The 20,334-nt window shown below is 40.4% G+C and overlaps 1 protein-coding gene across 2 annotated transcripts in view; it reads right to left on the bottom strand.

Moving 5' to 3' along the window:
- The window catches only part of CA10 (carbonic anhydrase 10), a 494,312-nt gene that overhangs the window by 69,619 nt on the left and 404,359 nt on the right, over positions 1 to 20,334 (bottom strand). For both annotated transcript variants that reach the window (XM_077251361.1, XM_077251360.1), the window contains one exon: positions 7,793 to 7,978. In XM_077251361.1, coding sequence (XP_077107476.1) covers positions 7,793 to 7,978 — 186 coding nt within the window. The remainder of the gene's footprint in view (positions 1 to 7,792; positions 7,979 to 20,334) is intronic.

Here is a 20,334-nt window from a genome sequence, read left to right as displayed (position 1 = left end):
ACGGCCCTCCATGCAGTATAATGGCCCCTGCACAGGCCTCCACACAGTATGATGTACCCCACAAAAACTTTCACACTGTATAATTTCTTGCATAGAGTATAATGACACTCACATAGTCTCTATAAAGTATAAAGGCTCCCACATAGCCCTCCGTATAGTATACTGCATAATCCTCCATATAGTATACTGCATCATTTAGTCCTCCATACAGTATAGTGCACTCAACATAGTCGTCCATATAGTATAATGCACCCCATACTCCTCCATATAGTATAATGCACCCCATAGTCCACCAAATAGCATAATGCATTCCCCATAGTCCTCCATATAGTATAATGCACCCCATAGTCCTCCATATAGTATAATGCACCCCATAGTCCATCATATAGCATAATGCACTCCCCATAGGCGTCCATATTGTATAATACACCCACCATAGTCCTATAATGCACGCCTTGTAATCCTCAATACTGTATAATGCACTCCATAGTCCTCCATACAGTATAATGCATCCCATAGTCCTCCATAGAATATAATGCACTCCTTATAATCCTCAATACAGTATATTGCACTCCCCATAGTCCGCCATATAGTATAATAAATGCACCATAGTCCTTCATATAGTATAAAATACTCCCCGTAGTGATCCATAAAGTATAATGCACCCAACAGTCATCCATACAGTATAATATACCCCATAGCCCTCCATACAGTATACTGCAGCCCCATAGTCCTGCATATAGTATAATGCACCCCCATAGTCCTCCATACAGTATAATGCACCCCATAGTCCTCCACAAAGTATAATTCACCCTCATAGTCCTCGATATAGAATATTGCTCCCAACAGTCCTTCATACATATAATACACCCCTATAGTCCTCCATATAGTATAATGCACTACATAGTCCTGTATATAGTATAATGCACTCCTCATAGACCTACATACAGAAAAATGCCGTAGTCCTCCACATAGCATAATTCACCACTTGGTCACTCCATATGGTATAATACACTCCCCATAGTCCTCCATACTGTATAAGGCATCCCCATAGTCCTCCATATGGCATAATTCACTCTCCCTAGTCCTCCATATAGTATAATGCACCCCATAGTACTCCATACAGTATAATGCACCCCATAGTCCTCCACAAAGTATAATTCACCCTCATAGTCCTCGATATAGAATATTGCTCCCAACAGTCCTTCATACATATAATACACCCCTATAGTCCTCCATATAGTATAATGCACTACCTATAGTCCTCCATATAGTATAATGCACTCCCCATAGTCCGCCATATAGCATAATACACTTTATAATCCTCCACAGAGTATAGTGCAATCCCCATAGTCCTCTATACGGTATAATGCAGCCCCATAGTCCTGCATATAGTATAATGCACTCCTCATAGACCTACATACAGAAAAATGCCGTAGTCCTCCACATAGCATAATTCACCACTTGGTCACTCCATATGGTATAATACACTCCCCATAGTCCTCCATACTGTATAAGGCATCCCCATAGTCCTCCATATGGCATAATTCACTCTCCCTAGTCCTCCATATAGTATAATGCACCCCATAGTACTCCATGTAATAAAATGCACGCCTCCATATTGTTTAATGCACTCCCGTTGTCCTCCATATAGTATAATGCAGTCCCCATAGTCCTCCATATAGTATAATACACTGCCCATAGTCCTCCATATACAGTGGGTATGGAAACTATTCACACCCTTTTAAATGTTTCACTCTTTGTTTCATTGCAGCCATTTGGTAAATTCAAAAAAAATTTTTTCTCGTTAATGTACACTCAGCACCACACCTTGACTGAAAAAAACAGAAATGTAGTAATTTTTGCAAATTTATTAAAAAACAAAAACTGAAATATCACATGGACATAAGTATTCAGACCCTTTTTTCAGCATTGAGTAGAAGCACCCTTTTGAGCTAGTAGAGCCATGAATATTCTTGGGAATGATGAAACAAGTTTTTCCCACCTAGATTTGGGATCCTCTGCCATTCTTCCTTGCAGATCTTTTCCAGTTCCGTCAGGCTGGATGATGAACGTTGGTGGACATCCATTTTCAGGTCTTTTCAGAAATGCTCAATTGGGTTTAGGTCAGGGCTCTGGCTGGGCCAGTCAAGAATTGTCACAGAGTTGTTCTGAAGCCACTCTTTTATTATTTTAGCTGTGTGCTTAGGGTCATTGTCTTGTTGGAAGGTGAACCTTCGGCCAAGTCTGAGGTCCAGAGCACTCTAGAAGAGGTTTTCATCCAGGATATCTTTGTACTTGGCAGCATTCATGTTTCCTTCAATGACAACTAGTCATCCTGTCCCTGCAGCTGAAAAACACCCCCATAGCATGATGCTGCTACCACCATGTTTCACTGTTGGGATTGTATTGGGCAGGTGATGAGCAGTGCCAGGTTTTCTCCACACATACCGCTTAGAATTATCAGCAAAAAAGGTCTATCTTCGTCTCATCAGACCAGAGAATCTTATATCTCATAGTCTGGGAATCCTTCATGTGTTTTTTTAGCAAACTCTATGCGGGCTTTTATATGTCTTGCACTGAGGAGAGGTTTCCGTCGGGCCACTCTGCCATAAAGGCCAGGCTGGTGAAGGGCTGCAGTGATAGTTGACTTTGTGGAACTTTCTCCCATCTCCCTACTGCATTTTTGGGGTTCTTCTTTACCTCTTCTCCCATGATTGCTCAGTGTGGCTGGACGGCCAGGTCTAGGAAGACTTCTGGTGGTCCCAAACTTCTTCCATTTAAGGATTATGGAGGCCACTGTGCTCTTAGGAACCTTGAGTACTGTTTATAATTCTGTTGTAACCTTGGCCGGATCTGTGCCTTACCACAATTCTGTCTCTGAGCTCCTTGGCCAGTTCCTTTGACCTCATGATTCTCATTTGGTCTGATATGCACTGTGAGCTGTGAAGTCTTATATAGACAGATGTGTGCCTTTCCAAATCAAGTCCTATCAGTTTAGTTAAACACAGCTAAACTCCAATGAAGGAGTAGAACCATCTCAAGAAGGATCACAAGGAAATGGACAGCATGTGACTTAAATATGAGTGTCTGAGCAAAGGGTCTGAATACTTATGACTATGTGACATTTCAGTTTTTCTTTTTCTATTAAATTAGCAAACATTTCTACATTTCTGTTTTTGTCAGTCAAGATGGGGTGCAAAGTGTACATTAATGTGAAAAAAATGAACTTTTTTTAATTTACCCAATGGCTGCAATGAAAAAAAGAGTGAAAAATGTAAAGGGGTATGAATACTTTCCATACCCACTGTAGCATAATGCACTCTCCATAGTCCTCCATATAGTGTAAAGCACCCAACAGTCCTCCATATAATATAATGCACTCCTCCATATCGTATAATGCACTCCCCATACTCTTCCATACGGTATAATGCACTCCCCATAGTCCTCCATACAGTATCGTGCACCCCATAGTCCTCCAAACAGCACAGAATAATGCACCCCATAGTCCTCCATACATTATAATGCTCTCCATAGTTCTCCATATAGTATAATGCACTCCCCATAGTCCTCTATACAGTATAACACACAACATAGCCCTCCATATAGTATATTTAATTCCCCATAGTTATCCATACGTATAATGAACTCCCTAGTCTTCCACAAAGTAAACACGCTCCCCATAGTCCTCCATGTAGTATAAAGCACTCCCTATAGTCCGCCATGTAGTGTAATACACTCCCCATAGTCCTCCATATAGTATAATGTACTCCCCATTGTACGCCAAACAGTATAATGCACTCCCCACTGTCCTCCATACAGTATGATGCATTGTTCAGAGTCTTCCATCCAGTATAATGCACTCCCCATAGTATAATCCACTCCCCATAGTCTTCTATTCAGTATAATGCACCCCATAATTCACCATATAGTATAGTGCACTTCTCATAGACCTCCATACAGTATAATGCACCATATAGTCCTCCATATAGTATAATGCATTCCCTTTAGTCCTCCATACAGCATAATGCACTTCCCATAGTCCTCCATATAGAATGCACCCCATAGCACTCCATACAGCCAGCATAATATAGTCACTAAGGTAAAAAAAATATACAATACTCACCTCTCCGCCTCATTACCCTGCTTCTGCGGGCTCTGCAGCGAGTGTTCAGAAGTGCGCCCATCTCAGTGCAGCAGGCGCCATGTAGGGACATCATCGTGCCCACTGAGATGCCAGACTCTGAGGGAGAATGATGGAGGAGGAAGCGTCAGCAGATGATCGCTCTTTCATCATTACTTTCAACTGCATCGGCATCCAGGATGCGATGATGAGGAGAAGCCCAGTGCCACTGGGACCCCTGGCTCATGGGCCCCATAGAAACCGCTTGGCCTGCCGCCATTGGCAGTACACCACTGTATGTATCCCTGTTCATTATTTGTTTAACAAAGATAGCTCCTTGTTGAAACAAAGCAGCGTCCTCTACAGGGAAAGCAACTGGACAACATGTTATAGAGAAGGAGAAGCTGAACAGAATGATTTATAGGTTTGTGGGAAAAGATTCAGTATAACTTGGAATTTATTCATTAAAATCTCTGTTGTTTGTAGCATGTGAAGCCAGTGGTCAGTTCTACTAGTGATTGACAGCTATCTCAGCATGCCCAGTGATCAGACTATCAATCACTAGTAAGACTAGACTGGACTCATATGTGGGTGGTCCTACAATTAGTAAATTCAATGAATAAAATGCAAGGTTTACTGAAAATGTTTCCCCCAATTTTCACACACAGCTCAGATGTCATTTTCAAACTGACAGGTTCCCTTTAACACTGTAATATTCCCTTGGAGCTCTGCCATTTAGATCTGTTCCATATTTACAGTACATCCGGCTTCTGCTAGAGGTGAAAACTAGACGGGATGCCAGATGTCCGACCCCTCCAATCTGAAAATGATTACTTATTCTAAGGATCAATATGACCGGAAATGATTTTTGAGACCCTGTAGATTTTTTTATATGAGGATTTGAAACTAGTGGTATCTTGACTTCTAATTTGTGGAGCTCTCTCTCTCTCTCTCTCTATATATATATATTTATTTATTTTTTGTTAATTTTTGCTACACGCTGATTGTTACACTTGTACTGTTCGGGTCAATATGACCCGATAGCATTTTATACTGTTCTACAGGTCTCTGATTATTTCTGACTCCAAAAGTTATGTTTTTTTTATGTGTACTTCATCTCAAAATGGTGGTGGTTTGACTGTTCTTATCAGTAAGCAAGTAATTATCTAGTATTATCCATTTGCTGTTTGTGAGAGAGGAGACTTGTTGTCTATCATTCAAAGGCTGGGGGTTTCACTGTTATGAGTAATCAAGTATTTATTTAGTCAAATGCATTTTCAGTTTGTGAGAGAAGACACTGTTGTCTTATAAATTGGACACCAGTCATTTGACTTATACCCTGAAGCTAAAGGTACCGTCACATTAAAGCGACGCTGCAGTGATATAGACAACGATGCCGATCGCTGCAGCGTCGCTGTTTCGTCATTGTGTGGTCGCTGGGGAGCTGTCACACAGACAGCTCTCCAGCGACCAACGATGCCGAAGTCCCCGGGTAACCAGGGTAAACATCGGGTTACTAAGCGCAGGGCCGTGCTTAGTAACCCGATGTTTACCCTGGTTACCAGTGTAAATGTAAAAAAACCCAAACACTACATACTTACATTCCGGTGTCTGTGGTGTCCCCCGGCGTCCGCTTCCCTGCACTGTGTAAGCGCCGGCCCTAAAGCAGAGCGGTGACGTTACCGCTGTGCTCTGCTTTACGGCCAGCCGGCGCTGACACATTCAGTGCAGGGAAGCCGCCGGCGGGGGACGTGACAGACATCAGAAGGTGAGTATGTAGTGTTTTTTTTTACTTTTACAATGGTAACCAGGGTAAATATCGGGTTACTAAGCGCGGCCCTGCGCTTAGTAACCCAATGTTTACCCTGGTTACCAGTGAAGACATCTCTGGATCGGTGTCACACACACCGATCCAGCGATGTCAGCGGGTGATCCAGCGACGAAATAAGGTGCTGGCCTTCTAGCTCCGACCAACGATATCACAGCAGGATCCTGATCGCTGCTGCATGTCAAACACAACGATATCGCTATGCAGGACGCTGCAACGTCACGGATCACTAGCGATATCGTTGTTAAGTTGTTCAGTGTGAAGGTACCTTAAGTCCTGTGAAAGAGACCCTGGAATCTGTGAGAGAGAGAGCACTGAGCTGTGAATACACATCTTTACAGGTATTCTTTTTTTTTCAAAACTTGGATAAAAACGTTTCTAAAATGTCTATTGACTGACGCTGTGAATACATATCTTTACAACTATTCTTTTCTTTTCCAAACTTAGCTAAAAATGTTTCGAAAAAGTATATTGACTGACGCTGAATTGGAAGAGCTTGTCAACGCCTCTGATTCAGAAGATGATGTCCCACAGGAAATAATGTCCGAAGAGGAGGACCACATAAGCGAGATGGAAAGCAATGTTGAAAATTCGGATTCTGAAGTGGAGTATGAAGAGGAACATGATACCCAGACAACTAGCCGGATGCAAGAAATCCCTTCTAAAAACAAGTGTGTAACTTGGAACTTGCAGCCCAGTCAGGCTGGTAGATTGTCCTCTGAAAATATCATAAAAGCTACTCCTGGTCCTACAAGGTGTGCTACATCAAGAATATCTGATATAGGATCAGCATTCGCATTGTTCCTAAATATGACTATCCTAAATATTATAATACAAATGACAAACATTGAGGGACTAGTAGCTTATGGTGATAAATGGAAAAAATTAGATGTGACAGCTCTAAATGCTTATATTGGTAGATGTAAAATTGTAATTTACAAATGTAATTGTAAAAACGCATGAACATCTTCAGTTTTTTCTTTTTTCTTTCTAAAAAGGTTGAAGTTTTTATGATTTTTCATTTGTTGATTTATAAATATTGTTTTCAAAAAGTTAAATTTCATGTTTTAGTAATAGTAATGTAAAGCTTCTTTGTTATTTGTGTGCAGAATGCCAACAATCAAAGATAATTGTAAAAAGCCTGTGTAACCTTTTTATGAAAAAAAAATAAATTATTAAGTTTGAATTTAAATTTTTCATTTGTTTATGATCAACCATGTTCACATACAGTATAATAATGAAAAAAGTATTCAAATAAAACACTTAGAGTAGCTAAAAATCAAGAATTAATAGGTCGGGTCATATTGACCCGGGAACAGTACAAGTGTATAGCAAATGCGAACAGAACAGCAGGGCTAAGGCAAAATCATATTGAAATAATCAACAAAAAAGTTTTTTGTTAGTATTCTATATTGCAGCAATGTAGTGTATAAATGTATTTATGATACTCACTTATATAGCGCCATTCATTCCACAGCGCTTTACATACATTAGCATCACTGTCCCCATTGGGGATCACAATCTATATTTCCTACTAGTAAATATTTGGAGTGTGCAAACAAGGGGAGAGCAAACAAACTCCTTACAGATGTTGCTCTTGGTAGTACCAAGGACCCCAGCACTGCAAAGCAACAGTGCTACCCACTGAGCCACCGTGCGGTTTCCATACATAGAGTAATCCTAAACTAAACAATAAGTAAAACAGTAAATAAAGGCGATGAGAAAACATAACAGATTTGCAGGGTTTCTTGTTTTCTATTTGTATAGGCAGCAAATCAAGGAAGGACCAGCATCTTACATCTTTTTTTATTTTTGAAGTAATAAAAAGAATGAAGCCTTACCTCCCCAGAAAAAGCTTGCCCATTAAGGAGATGTTCTGAGCCCTGACCATCCTCGCTGCCAAAATGTAACCGAATTTCTTCTAAACGATGACTGTATGTTAGGGGTCCACCAGAAATATTTACTAGATGTTCCTTGTCCAGTCGTAGTGATACATGTCTTCCAGTATTGTACATTGTGCCGCTCACCTACAGGAAAAATAAGGCAAGTTTTATATAAACAATATTATCTTATGTCACAAGAGGTAAAATACAATGTTTTATTATAGCAAGCAAAAAATTTTCAATAAAACTACAAAAAAGTAAAAAAAAGGGAAATGAGCCATGAAAGGGATAATATGTGTGGTAAAAACATCATATTTTGGGATTGCCATAAATTATTAGAAAATCAAAATTCTATAATAGTACAGGGCGTTTTTGAATCCAAGCCATATAATTTATTTTACATTGTTTTCTTTCATTCATTAAAATATATTCTAAATCATTCTTTATTTTCACTGTTACATTTTCAATATCTTAATATTTCTATTTAGATAATAAAATGTATACTTAAAGGACACTAGACTATAACCCCTTCATGACCTTGAAGTTTTCCGTTTTTGTGTTTTCGTTTTATCCTACCCTTCTTCTCAGAGCCATAACTTTTTTATTTTTCGGTCAATATGGCCATGTGAGGGCTTGTTTTTTTGCAGGACGAGATCTACTTTTGAACAACGTGATTGGTTTTACCATTTAGTGTACTGTAAAATGAGAAAAAAAATTTGAAGTGCGGTGAAATTGCAAAAAAAAGAGCAATTCTACCATTTTTTTTCTACCATGTTCACTAAATGCTAAAACTGACCTGCTACTATGATTCTCCAGGTCATTACGAGTTTACAGATATCATTCTTTTTATATTTTGATTGACTTTTTTTATTGTTTTATTTTGAATGGGGCAAAAGGGGGGTGATTTGAACTTCTATATTTTTTAACATTTTTTAAAACATTATTTTTAACTTTTTACTGGCTTCAATAGTCTCCATGGGAGACTAGAAACTGCGGTCATCTGCTTGCCTGTGCTACTCATAGCAGGGCTTCAGCTATGTGTAGCTAGAACGATCATCTGCTATGAATGCCGGCCACAGGGCAGCGCTCATAGCAGATTGGCAATGACAACCACAGGGGTCTCCTGCAAACCCTGGATTGGTATGCCAACCCATTGGCACCCTACAGGTGCCGATTGGTGGGATTAGTGACATACTTCTTGTTTGGCCATGTTAAAGACAGTGGACATGTCAGAAATTGACAGCGGCATTTAACATGTTAACAACCGCTAGTGAATCATAATTCCACCTACGACTGTCACTGGTCAGGGGTGAAATCAGATGACATGTGCTGGAAAACATGCGGGTTCAGTGCCAGAGCCCGCATGCAGTGCAGGGACACGACCTATAATGTATATATATGTCAGGTTGTGAAGCGGTAATTCTCCCCATGCACATTTTACTAACTATGGCCAAACCTGCCAATATTGACAGGTTCTGCTGAAAGTCTAATGTGCATGGAGGCCCCAAATAGATGATTGTTGAAGGAGTTTAGGATCTGGCAGTGTAATGTGTATGGAGGCCCCAAAGAGATGATTGCTGAGGAAGTTTAGGATCTGGCAGTGTAATGTGTATGGAGGCCACAAACAGATGATTGCTGAGGAAGTTTAGGATCTGGCAGTGTAATGTGTATGGAGGCCCCAAACAGATGATTGCTGAGGAAGTTTAGGATCTGGCAGTGTAATGTGTATGGAGGCCACAAACAGATGATTGCTGAGGAAGTTTAGGATCTGGCAGTGTAATGTGCATGGAGGCCTCAAACAGATGAATGCTGAGGAAGTTTAGGATCTGGCAGTGTGATGTGTATGGAGGCCCCAAACAGATGATTGCTGAGGAAGTTTAGGATCTGGCAGTGGAATGTGTATGGAGGCCCCAAAGAGATGATTGCTGAGGAAGTTTAGGATCTGGCAGTGTAATGTGCATGGAGGCCTCAAACAGATGAATGCTGAGGAAGTTTAGGATCTGGCAGTGTGATGTGTATGGAGGCCCCAAACAGATGATTGCTGAGGAAGTTTAGGATCTGGCAGTGGAATGTGTATGGAGGCCCCAAAGAGATGATTGCTGAGGAAGTTTAGGATCTGGCAGTGTAATGTGTATGGAGGCCCCAAACAGATGATTGCTGAGGGAGTTTAGGATCTGGAGGTGTAATGTGTATGGAGGCTCCAAACAGATGATTGCTGAGGAAGTTTAGGATCTGGCAGTGTAATGTGTATGGAGACCCCAAACAGATGATTGCTGAGGAAGTTTAGGATCTGGCAGTGTAATGTGTATGGAGGCCCCAAACAGATGATTGCTGAGGGAGTTTAGGATTTGGAGGTGTAATGTGTATGGAGGCTCCAAACAGATGATTGCTGAAAGAGTTTAGGATCTGGCAGTGTAATGTTTATGGAGGCCCCAAAGAGATGATTGCTGAGGAAGTTTAGGATCTGGCAGCGTAATGTGTATGGAGGCCCAAAACAGATGATTGCTGAGGAAGTTTAGAATCTGGCAGTGTAATGTGTATGAAGGCCACAAACAGATGATTGCTGAGGAAGCATAGAATCTGGCAGTGTAATGTCCATGGAGACCCCAAAGAGATGATCGATGAGGTGGTTTAGGTTCTGGCATGTTTGACTTTGGACTTCCGATCCTTTTGTTCTCACTCAGATAAGCTGCTGCCACAGATGTCTGACAGTTGCCCTCTCATAGAGTACATGGGTGCAATCAGTATAATAAGTGATCCATTACCTCAGCACAGGGACATTTTATTTAAACACATCCAATTGTGGGAGTTATTATTCCAAGATCTATTGATTAAAATTCGCTTTTGTTCATTGGAAAACCCCTTTAAACACAGTTTACACAAATAAATTAATTCATTAAATTAATTTGAAAAATGTCATAAACATTTGCAAAATAAATCACAGACTTGTTAATAATCTTAGATGAATTTGACAAAAAAAGTAACGCCAAGCTACTTTTGTGAATTTTGCTTAGCAACAACGTTGCTAATCATTAAAAATATGCATTTTAGGCAATAATACAATTACTTAGTCTCAAGTATAAACCAGCATGGAAAACCAGTAATGGCAGTCATACTGTATTGTGGGACTCACTATTTCTGAGTGCTCTTTATGTTCATATAAAAGCCACAGATAGGGAGGCTATATTCTAGTATTAGACATATCCTATGGTACATAAACCAGACCCCCATGAAATATGCAAAGAAATGTATTATGAATCAGACACTAATAGCTCATAAAATTACTCCATAGCTACTCATTAAGACAGGAATCAGTGCATTGAGTGCATTACTGGTGCAATTTAATCAAGTCCAGAAACACATTCACAAATGGCTCCATGTAAGTTTATCTGAAAAAGTTCTATGTTGGTTTACATAAGATTTCAATCATCATCTCATGGCTAGTAGTTGTAAGTCTAAACCATCTGAACATTGGCCATTTTGTGTTCTTGAAGGCAAAACAATATCGTAGTCTGCACCAGTGTTGCCAGTAAAAAACAAAACAACCCTCCCAAAACGTATGCAAGGACACCACTGGTGTCAGTTTGGCCCACTTGAAAAACAAATCTATAGCACCATCATGGCTTTCGTTATAAGCCATGATTCTGGCACAATAAGATCCTTCATTAATATAATAAAGAAGCCTACAGTTCACACACACAAACACTGGCTAAACTTATCAGCAGGAAATGTCATACATTGTTTAGGCAAATAAAATAATTAAAAATTGAATTATAAGAAATTAGAATTGTAATAAGATTGTCCATCCCTAAAATATATTAAAAAATATTTAGAATGCTTAAAAGTTATAAACTAAAAATAAAAGTATACTCATCTCACTATTCCTCTTCCAACACTGCCCTTCCATCAGTCTCATTTCCTCTTCTTGCTGGATGGACATATGACTGCTGCAGCCAATCACTGTCTTTTGTGGTGACCGATGCCTCACCCTCGCAGCCACTGATTGGCTAAGGTGGTCTGGACTGGGCTCAATGGAAAGTTTACAGCTGGAACAGGAAGTACAAAGACTGGGAAGACCACTCTTATTTTTAATGATTCTGGACAGTTTCTTTAATTCAAGGGTGGACAGTCACTTTAACATCACAATAAGGATTTTTTTTCCCCACTAAATGCTTTTTCAGTCATTCATAGAACTGGTGAAAAAGTATAATTGTTGGGTGTTTAAAAGCTGGGAACCCCAACTGAGAGTCATAACAGGGGTTCCAATGTCACATAGAGCAATGTTAGGCTTGTTCATCCAATGCTTCATTAACTTCTGTGGGACTGACAAAGCCTTTGTTAATCCCTTAGAGATTAATGGAGAAGTGGTATTGCATGCACACTAACTAGTCATTTGCACAAAGGCCTTTAGAATCCCCATTACAGGATTGGTGGGGTCACTGTGGTCATAACTCAGGCAATATGCATTTATCACCTATCCTAGATCCTGATCCTTACAATCTAGAGGTAAAAAGACATAATAGAAATAGAATGTTAGGCTTCTCATATTGTTGTACCACTTAGTTTCATTTCAATGTGATTTATATATATTAAAAGGAATTCGTCAGCGGTATTTTTCTACATAATATTAGAACAGCCTGATGTTGTGGCAGAGAGCCTGATTCCAGTGATGTATCACTTACTGGACTGCTTTATACAGTTTTGATAAAATCCCTGTTTTTCTCTAATGTTGATGTAGCAGTGGTAAGAATACTGAACTGTGTATAACCCCACCCACACCCCTGATTGGTGGCCTCCTGTATACTCTAAACATTGAGTCAGTCAGTGGTGGGAGCGGAGTTTCATAGATTATCCTGACTGGTCTGCACATAAGTCCTCTAGTGATAATCTCCTGCTGATAAAGCACTGATTGTATTGAAACTGCAGCACACCGCCTAATAAGGGACACATCCTTGGAAACAGGGGCCCTAGCCCTACATCATGGTACTCCCACATTAAATAGCAAAAACTTGCTGACAGATTCCCTTTAAAAGCATTTTGAAGTTAAACGGTTACATAATTTCTGTTTTGACTTTTGGTTTCAAATATTGTTTATATCATTACTAAGAAAAGATCTTGTCTGTTGATTTTACCCTACTCCTACATTCTAAGTGGATTACAGTTATCTGATACAACTTGACTCATTTTAGCCATTCATCTTTTCATAAGACTAAAAAAAGAAAAACAACACTGATTAAAAAAGATTGGTAGCTGAGGGAATTTTCAATCAGGCCTTTGTTTCGGCTGAATTTATATTCTGATTTTTAGTCTGATTTTATTCTGGGATGGCTGCCCAGTAATTACAGATTTTTACATGTAAATCAGTTATTTCAGTTGTCTTTTGAAGTTTTATTGTCAACCCTAATTGATACAAAATGAATATAGGAAGTATAAAACAATATAGCACATTAGATCTAACATTTAGTGTAAATTGCTAGAGATGAGTGAATCGATATCATGTGAATCGAATTTGTGTTGAATTTTAGGAAATTCGCAGGATGAGACAAATACCAACAATTTGCAATTTGATACATGCATTATACAATGTAAAAGAGTGCATCAGCCTGAGAAGGATCACATGACGCGTGCCCAGGATGGGTTTCACGTAATACACAGTATAGCACATCATGGAATACAGTCTATCACAGCCTGTATAAAAGCTGATGCAGGGAATTCAGCGCAGCAACCATTTTGGAGAGTGGTTACCATTTCTTTATCCATAGCCATATAAGACGTTACTAAGGCTGAGATTTCATTATGGAGCTTGGCAGCGGTTGAATACAGTCCTAAGAGACCTCTGAGTGTTACTAATATTTGGGAAAAATTCACTAAAGTTAGCGAATTGGAAGTGCAAAAGATTTGAGCATCTCTATAAATTACCATTCACATAAATGTACACACACATACATCCAGTACAATATGTACCTTTTCCATGATAACACTACATCTGTCAGAAATGAGATGGGAATGTGGTTTGGTGAGAATCTCTCAGTGGTGCAACCTGAGAATTTGGACCTAATACATTAACCCCTTCACCCCCAAGGGTGGTTTGCACGTTAATGACCGGGCCAATTTTTACAATTCTGACCACTGTCCCTTTATGAGGCTATAACTCTGGAACGCTTTGACGGATCTTGGCGATTCTGACATTGTTTTCTCGTGACATATTGTACTTCATGTTAGTGGTAAAATTTATTCGATATAACTTGCATTTATTTGTGAAAAAAACGAATATTTGGCGAAAATTTTGAAAATTTCGCAATTTTCCAACTTTGAATTTTTATGCCCTTAAATCACAGACATATGTCACGCAAAATACTTAATAAGTAACATTTCCCACATGTCTACTTTACATCAGTACAATTTTGGAACCAAAATTTTTTTTTGTGACGGAGTTATAAGGGTTAAAAGTTGACCAGCAATTTCTCATTTTTACAACACCATTTTTTTTTAGGGACCACATCTCATTTGAAGTCATTTTGAGGGGTCTATATGATAGAAAATACTCAAGTGTGACACCATTCTAAAAACTGCACCCCTCAAGGTGCTCAAAACCACATTCAAGAAGTTTATTAACCCTTCAGGTGTTTCACAGGAATTTTTTGAATGTTTAAATAAAAATGAGCATTTAACTTTTTTTCACACACAATTTATTTCAGCTCCAATTTGTTTTATTTTACCAAGGGTAACAGGAGAAAATGGACCCCCAAAGTTGTTGTACAATTTGTCCTGAGTACGCTGATACCCCATATGTGAGGGTAAACCACTGTTTGGGCGTATGGCAGAGCTCGGAAGGAAAGGAGCGCCATTTGACTTTTCAATGCAAAATTGACTGGAATTGAGATGGGACGCCATGTTGCGTTTGGAGAGCCCCTGATGTGCCTAAACACTGAAACCCCCTACAAGTGACACCATTTTGGAAAGTAGACCCCCTAAGGAACTTATCTTGATGTGTGGTGAGCACTTTGACCCACCAAGTGCTTCACAGAAGTTTATAATGCAGAGCCGTAAAAATAAAAAATCATATTTTTTCACAAAAATGATCTTTTTGCCCCCAATTTTTTATTTTCCCAAGGGTAAGAGAAGAAATTGGACCCCAAAAAATGTTGTGCAATTTGTCCTGAGTACGATGATACCCCATATGTGGGTGTAAACCATTGTTTGGGCGCATGGCAGAGCTTGGAAGGGAAGGAGCGCCATTTGACTTTTCAATGCAAAATTAACTGGAATTGAGATGGGACGCCATGTTGCGTTTGGAGAGCCCCTGATGTGCCTAAACATTGAAACTCCCTACAAGTGACACCATTTTGGAAAGTAGACCCCCTAAGGAACTTATCTTGATGTGTGGTGAGCACTTTGACCCACCAAGTGCTTCACAGAAGTTTATAATGCAGAGCCGTAAAAATAAAAAATCATATTTTTTCACAAAAATGATCTTTTTGCCCCCAATTTTTTATTTTCCCAAGGGTAAGAGAAGAAATTGGACCCCAAAAAATGTTGTGCAATTTGTCCTGAGTACGCTGATACCCCATATGTGGGTGTAAACCATTGTTTGGGCGCATGGCAGAGCTTGGAAGGGAAGGAGCGCCATTTGACTTTTCAATGCAAAATTGACTGGAATTGAGATGGGACGCCATGTTGCGTTTGGAGAGCCCCTGATGTGCCTAAACACTGAAACCCCCTACAAGTGACACCATTTTGGAAAGTAGACCCCCTAAGGAACTTATCTTGATGTGTGGTGAGCACTTTGACCCACCAAGTGCTTCACAGAAGTTTATAATGCAGAGCCGTAAAAATAAAAAATCATATTTTTTCACAAAAATGATCTTTTCGCCCCCAATTTTTTATTTTCCCAAGGGTAAGAGAAGAAATTGGACCCCAAAAAATGTTGTGCAATTTGTCCTGAGTACGCTGATACCCCATATGTGGGTGTAAACCATTGTTTGGGCGCATGGCAGAGCTTGGAAGGGAAGGAGCGCCATTTGACTTTTCAATGCAAAATTGACTGGAATTGAGATGGGACGCCATGTTGCGTTTGGAGAGCCCCTGATGTGCCTAAACATTGAAACTCCCTACAAGTGACACCATTTTGGAAAGTAGACCCCCTAAGGAACTTATCTAGATGTGTGGTGAGCACTTTGACCCACCAAGTGCTTCACAGAAGTTTATAATGCAGAGCCGTAAAAATAAAAAATCATATTTTTTCACAAAAATGATCTTTTTGCCCCCAATTTTTTATTTTCCCAAGGGTAAGAGAAGAAATTGGACCCCAAAAAATGTTGTGCAATTTGTCCTGAGTACGCTGATACCCCATATGTGGGTGTAAACCATTGTTTGGGCGCATGGCAGAGCTTGGAAGGGAAGGAGCGCCATTTGACTTTTCAATGCAAAATTGACTGGAATTGAGATGGGACGCCATGTTGCGTTTGGAGAGCCCCTGATGTGCCTAAACACTGAAACCCCCTACAAGTGACACCATTTTGGAAAGTAGACCCCCTAAGGAACTTATCTTGATGTGTGGTGAGCACTTTGACCCACCAAGTGCTTCACAGAAGTTTATAATGCAGAGCCGTAAAAATAAAAAATCATATTTTTTCACAAAAATGATCTTTTTGCCCCCAATTTTTTATTTTCCCAAGGGTAAGAGAAGAAATTGGACCCCAAAAAATGTTGTGCAATTTGTCCTGAGTACGCTGATACCCCATATGTGGGTGTAAACCATTGTTTGGGCGCATGGCAGAGCTTGGAAGGGAAGGAGCGCCATTTGACTTTTCAATGCAAAATTGACTGGAATTGAGATGGGACGCCATGTTGCGTTTGGAGAGCCCCTGATGTGCCTAAACATTGAAACTCCCTACAAGTGACACCATTTTGGAAAGTAGACCCCCTAAGGAACTTATCTAGATGTGTTTTGAGAGCTTTGAACCCCCAAGTGTTTCACTACAGATTATAACGCAGAGCCGTGAAAATAATTTTTATTTTTTTTCTCAAAAATGATTTTTTAGCACCCAGCTTTGTATTTTTACAAGGGTAACAGAATAAATTGGACCCCAAAATTTGTTTTCCAATTTGTCCTGAGTACGCTGATACCCCATATGTGGGGGGGAACCACTGTTTGGGCGCATGACAGAGCTCGGAAGGGAAGGAGCGCCATTTGGAATGCAGACTTAAATGGATTGGTCAGCAGCCGTCACGTTGCATTTGCAGAGCCCCTGATGTACCCAAACAGTACAAACCCCCCACAAGTGACCCCATATTGGAAACTAGACCTCCCAAAGAACTTATCTAGATGTGTTTTGAGAACTTTGAACCCCCAAGTGTTTCACTAAAGTTTATAGCGCAAAGCCGTGAAAATAAAAATTCTTTTTTTTTTTCACAAAAATGATTTTTTAGCCCCCAGTTTTGTATTTTCACAAGGGTAACAGGATAAATTAGACCCCAAAAGTTGTTGTCCAATTTGTCCTGAGTACGCTGATACCCCATATGTGGGGGGGAACCACTGTTTGGGTGCATGACAGAGCTCGGAAGGGAAGGAGCGCCATTTGGAATGCAGCCTTAAATGGATTGGTCTGCAGGCGTCACGTTGCATTTGCAGAGCCCCTGATGTACCCAAACAGTACAAACCCCCCACAAGTGACCCCATATTGGAAACTAGACCTCCCAAGGAACTTATCTAGATGTGTTGTGAGAACTTTGAACCCCCAAGTGTTTCACTACAGTTTATAACGCAGAGCCGTGAAAATAAAACATCTTTTTTTTCCCACAAAAATGATTTTTAGCCCCCCAAATTTTTATTTTCCTAAGGATAACAAGAGAACTTGGACCCCAGAAGTTGTTGTTCAATTTGTCCCGAGTACGCTGATAACACATATGTTGGGGTAAACCCCTTTTTGGGCGCACGGGAGAGCTCGGAAGGGAAGGAGCACTGTTTTACTTTTTCAACGCAGAATTGGCTGGAATTGAGATTGGACGCCATGTCGCGCTTGTAGAGCCCCTGATGTGCCTGGACAGTGGAAACTCCCCAATTCTACCTGAAACCCTAACCCAAACACACCCCTAACCCTAATCCCAACGGTAACCCTAACCACACCCCTAGCCCTGACACACCCATAATTCTAATCCCAACCCTAATCCAAACGTAAATGTAATCCAAACCCTAACCCTAACTTTAGCCCCAACCCTAACTTTAGCCCCAACCCTAACTTTACCTCCAACCCTAGCCCTAACCCTAACCCTAACCCTACCCCTAACCCTAACCCTAAACGTGACTGAAATACGTGGCACTGAAATACGTGGCACTGAAATACGTGGCACTGAAATACGTGGCACTGAAATACGTGGCACTGAAATACGTGATACGTGGCACTTAAATACGTGGCACTGAAACACGTGGCACTGAAATACGTGATACGTGGCACTGAAATACGTGGCACTGAAATACGTGGCACTGAAATACGTGGCACTGAAATACGTGGCACTGAAATACGTGGCACTGAAATACGTGGCACTGAAATATGTGATACGTGGCACTGAAATACGTGGCACTGAAATACGTGGCACTGAAATACGTGGCACTGAAATACGTGGCACTGAAATACGTGGCACTGAAATACGTGATACGTGGCACTGAAATACGTGGCACTGAAATACGTGGCACTGAAATACGTGATACGTGGCACTTAAATACGTGGCACTGAAACACGTGGCACTGAAACACGTGATACGTGGCACTGAAATACGTGGCACTGAAATACGTGGCACTGAAATACGTGGCACTGAAATACGTGGCACTGAAATACGTGGCACTGAAATACGTGGCACTGAAATACGTGGCACTGAAATACGTGGCACTGAAATACGTGGTACTAAAATATGTGGCACTGAAATACGTGATACGTGGCACTGAAATACGTGATACGTGGCACTGAAATATGTGATACGTGGCACTGAAATACGTGGCACTGAAACACGTGGCACTGAAATACGTGGCACTGAAATACGTGGCACTGAAATACGTGGCACTATGACTGTCAGAAAATGTTCATTAAACGGTTAGGGGTGAGGTTAGGGGTAGAGTTAGGGTTAGGGTTTGGATCCCTTTATCACCTTGATGGTGGTGGGTGGCTTTTCAGTGTGTTTAAATGCATGCGTTTTTAACGCAAACAAACGCATGTGCTTAAAAACGCAAGAAAATACTGCAGGTTGTATTTCTGAAAATGAACGCATGCAGAAAAAAAACGCATGCGTTTGAAAACGCGACCAAACGCGTACAAAAAAACCGCATGCGTTTTCAATGTTAAATATAGGGAAAAAACGCATGCGTTTTTTTGTGCAAAAAACGCTGCAGACAAAAACGCAAGTGTGAAACCAGCGACGCTTTTTATAGCAAAAAAGTTTTTGCGTCTCCACATTTTGAGACCTATAATTTTTCCACATTTTGCTCCACAGAGTCATGTGAGGTCTTGTTTTTTGCGGGACGAGTTGACGTTTTTATTGGTAACATTTTCGGACACGTGACCGTTTTTGATCGCTTTTTATTCCGATTTTTGTGAGGCAGAATGACCAAAAACCAGCTATTCATGAATTTCTTTTGGGGGAGGCGTTTATACCGTTCCGCGTTTGGTAAAATTGATAAAGCAGTTTTATTCTTCGGGTCAGTACGATTACAGCGATATCTCATTTATATCATTTTTTTATGTTTTGGCGCTTTTATACGATAAAAACTAAAATATAGAAAAAATAATTATTTTCGTATCGCTTTATTCTCAGGACTATAACTTTTTTATTTTTTTGCTGATAATGTTGTATGGCGGCTTGTTTTTTGCGGGACAAGATGACGTTTTCAGCGGTACCATGGATATTTATATCAGTCTTTTTGATCGCGTGTTATTCCACTTTTTGTTCGGCGGTATGGTAATAAAGCGTTGTTTTTTGCCTCGTTTTTTTTTTTTTTTTCTTACGGTGTTTACTGAAGGGGTTAACTAGTGGGGCAGTTTTATAGGTTGGGTCGTTACGGACGCGGCGATACTAAATATGTGTACTTTTATTGTTTTGTTTTTTTTATTTAGATAAAGAAATGTATTTATGGGAATAATATATATTTTTTTATTATTATTTATTTAGGATTTTTTTTTTTTTTTTTTTTACACATGTGGAAAAATTTTTTTTTAACTTTTTTACTTTGTCCCAGGGGGGGACATCACAGATCATTGATCTGGCAGTGTGCACAGCACTCTGCCAGATCGACGATCTGCTGTGCAGGGCTGCAGGCTTACCAAGTGTCTGCTCTGAGCAGACACTCGGTAAGCCACCTCCTTCCCTGCAGGACCCGGATGCCGCGGCCATCTTGGATCCGGGACCTGCAGCCAGGAAGGAGGTAGGAGACCCTCGCAGCAACGCGATCACATCGCGTTGCTCCGGGGGTCTCAGGGAAGCCCGCAGGGAGCCCCCTCCCTGCGCGA

Source organism: Ranitomeya variabilis, chromosome 4, assembly GCF_051348905.1.
Source record: "Ranitomeya variabilis isolate aRanVar5 chromosome 4, aRanVar5.hap1, whole genome shotgun sequence".
Classification (NCBI taxonomy): Eukaryota; Metazoa; Chordata; class Amphibia; order Anura; family Dendrobatidae; genus Ranitomeya; species Ranitomeya variabilis.
The sequence above is the reverse complement of the archived record's forward strand: the minus strand, read 5'-3'. Positions and strand labels throughout refer to the sequence as shown.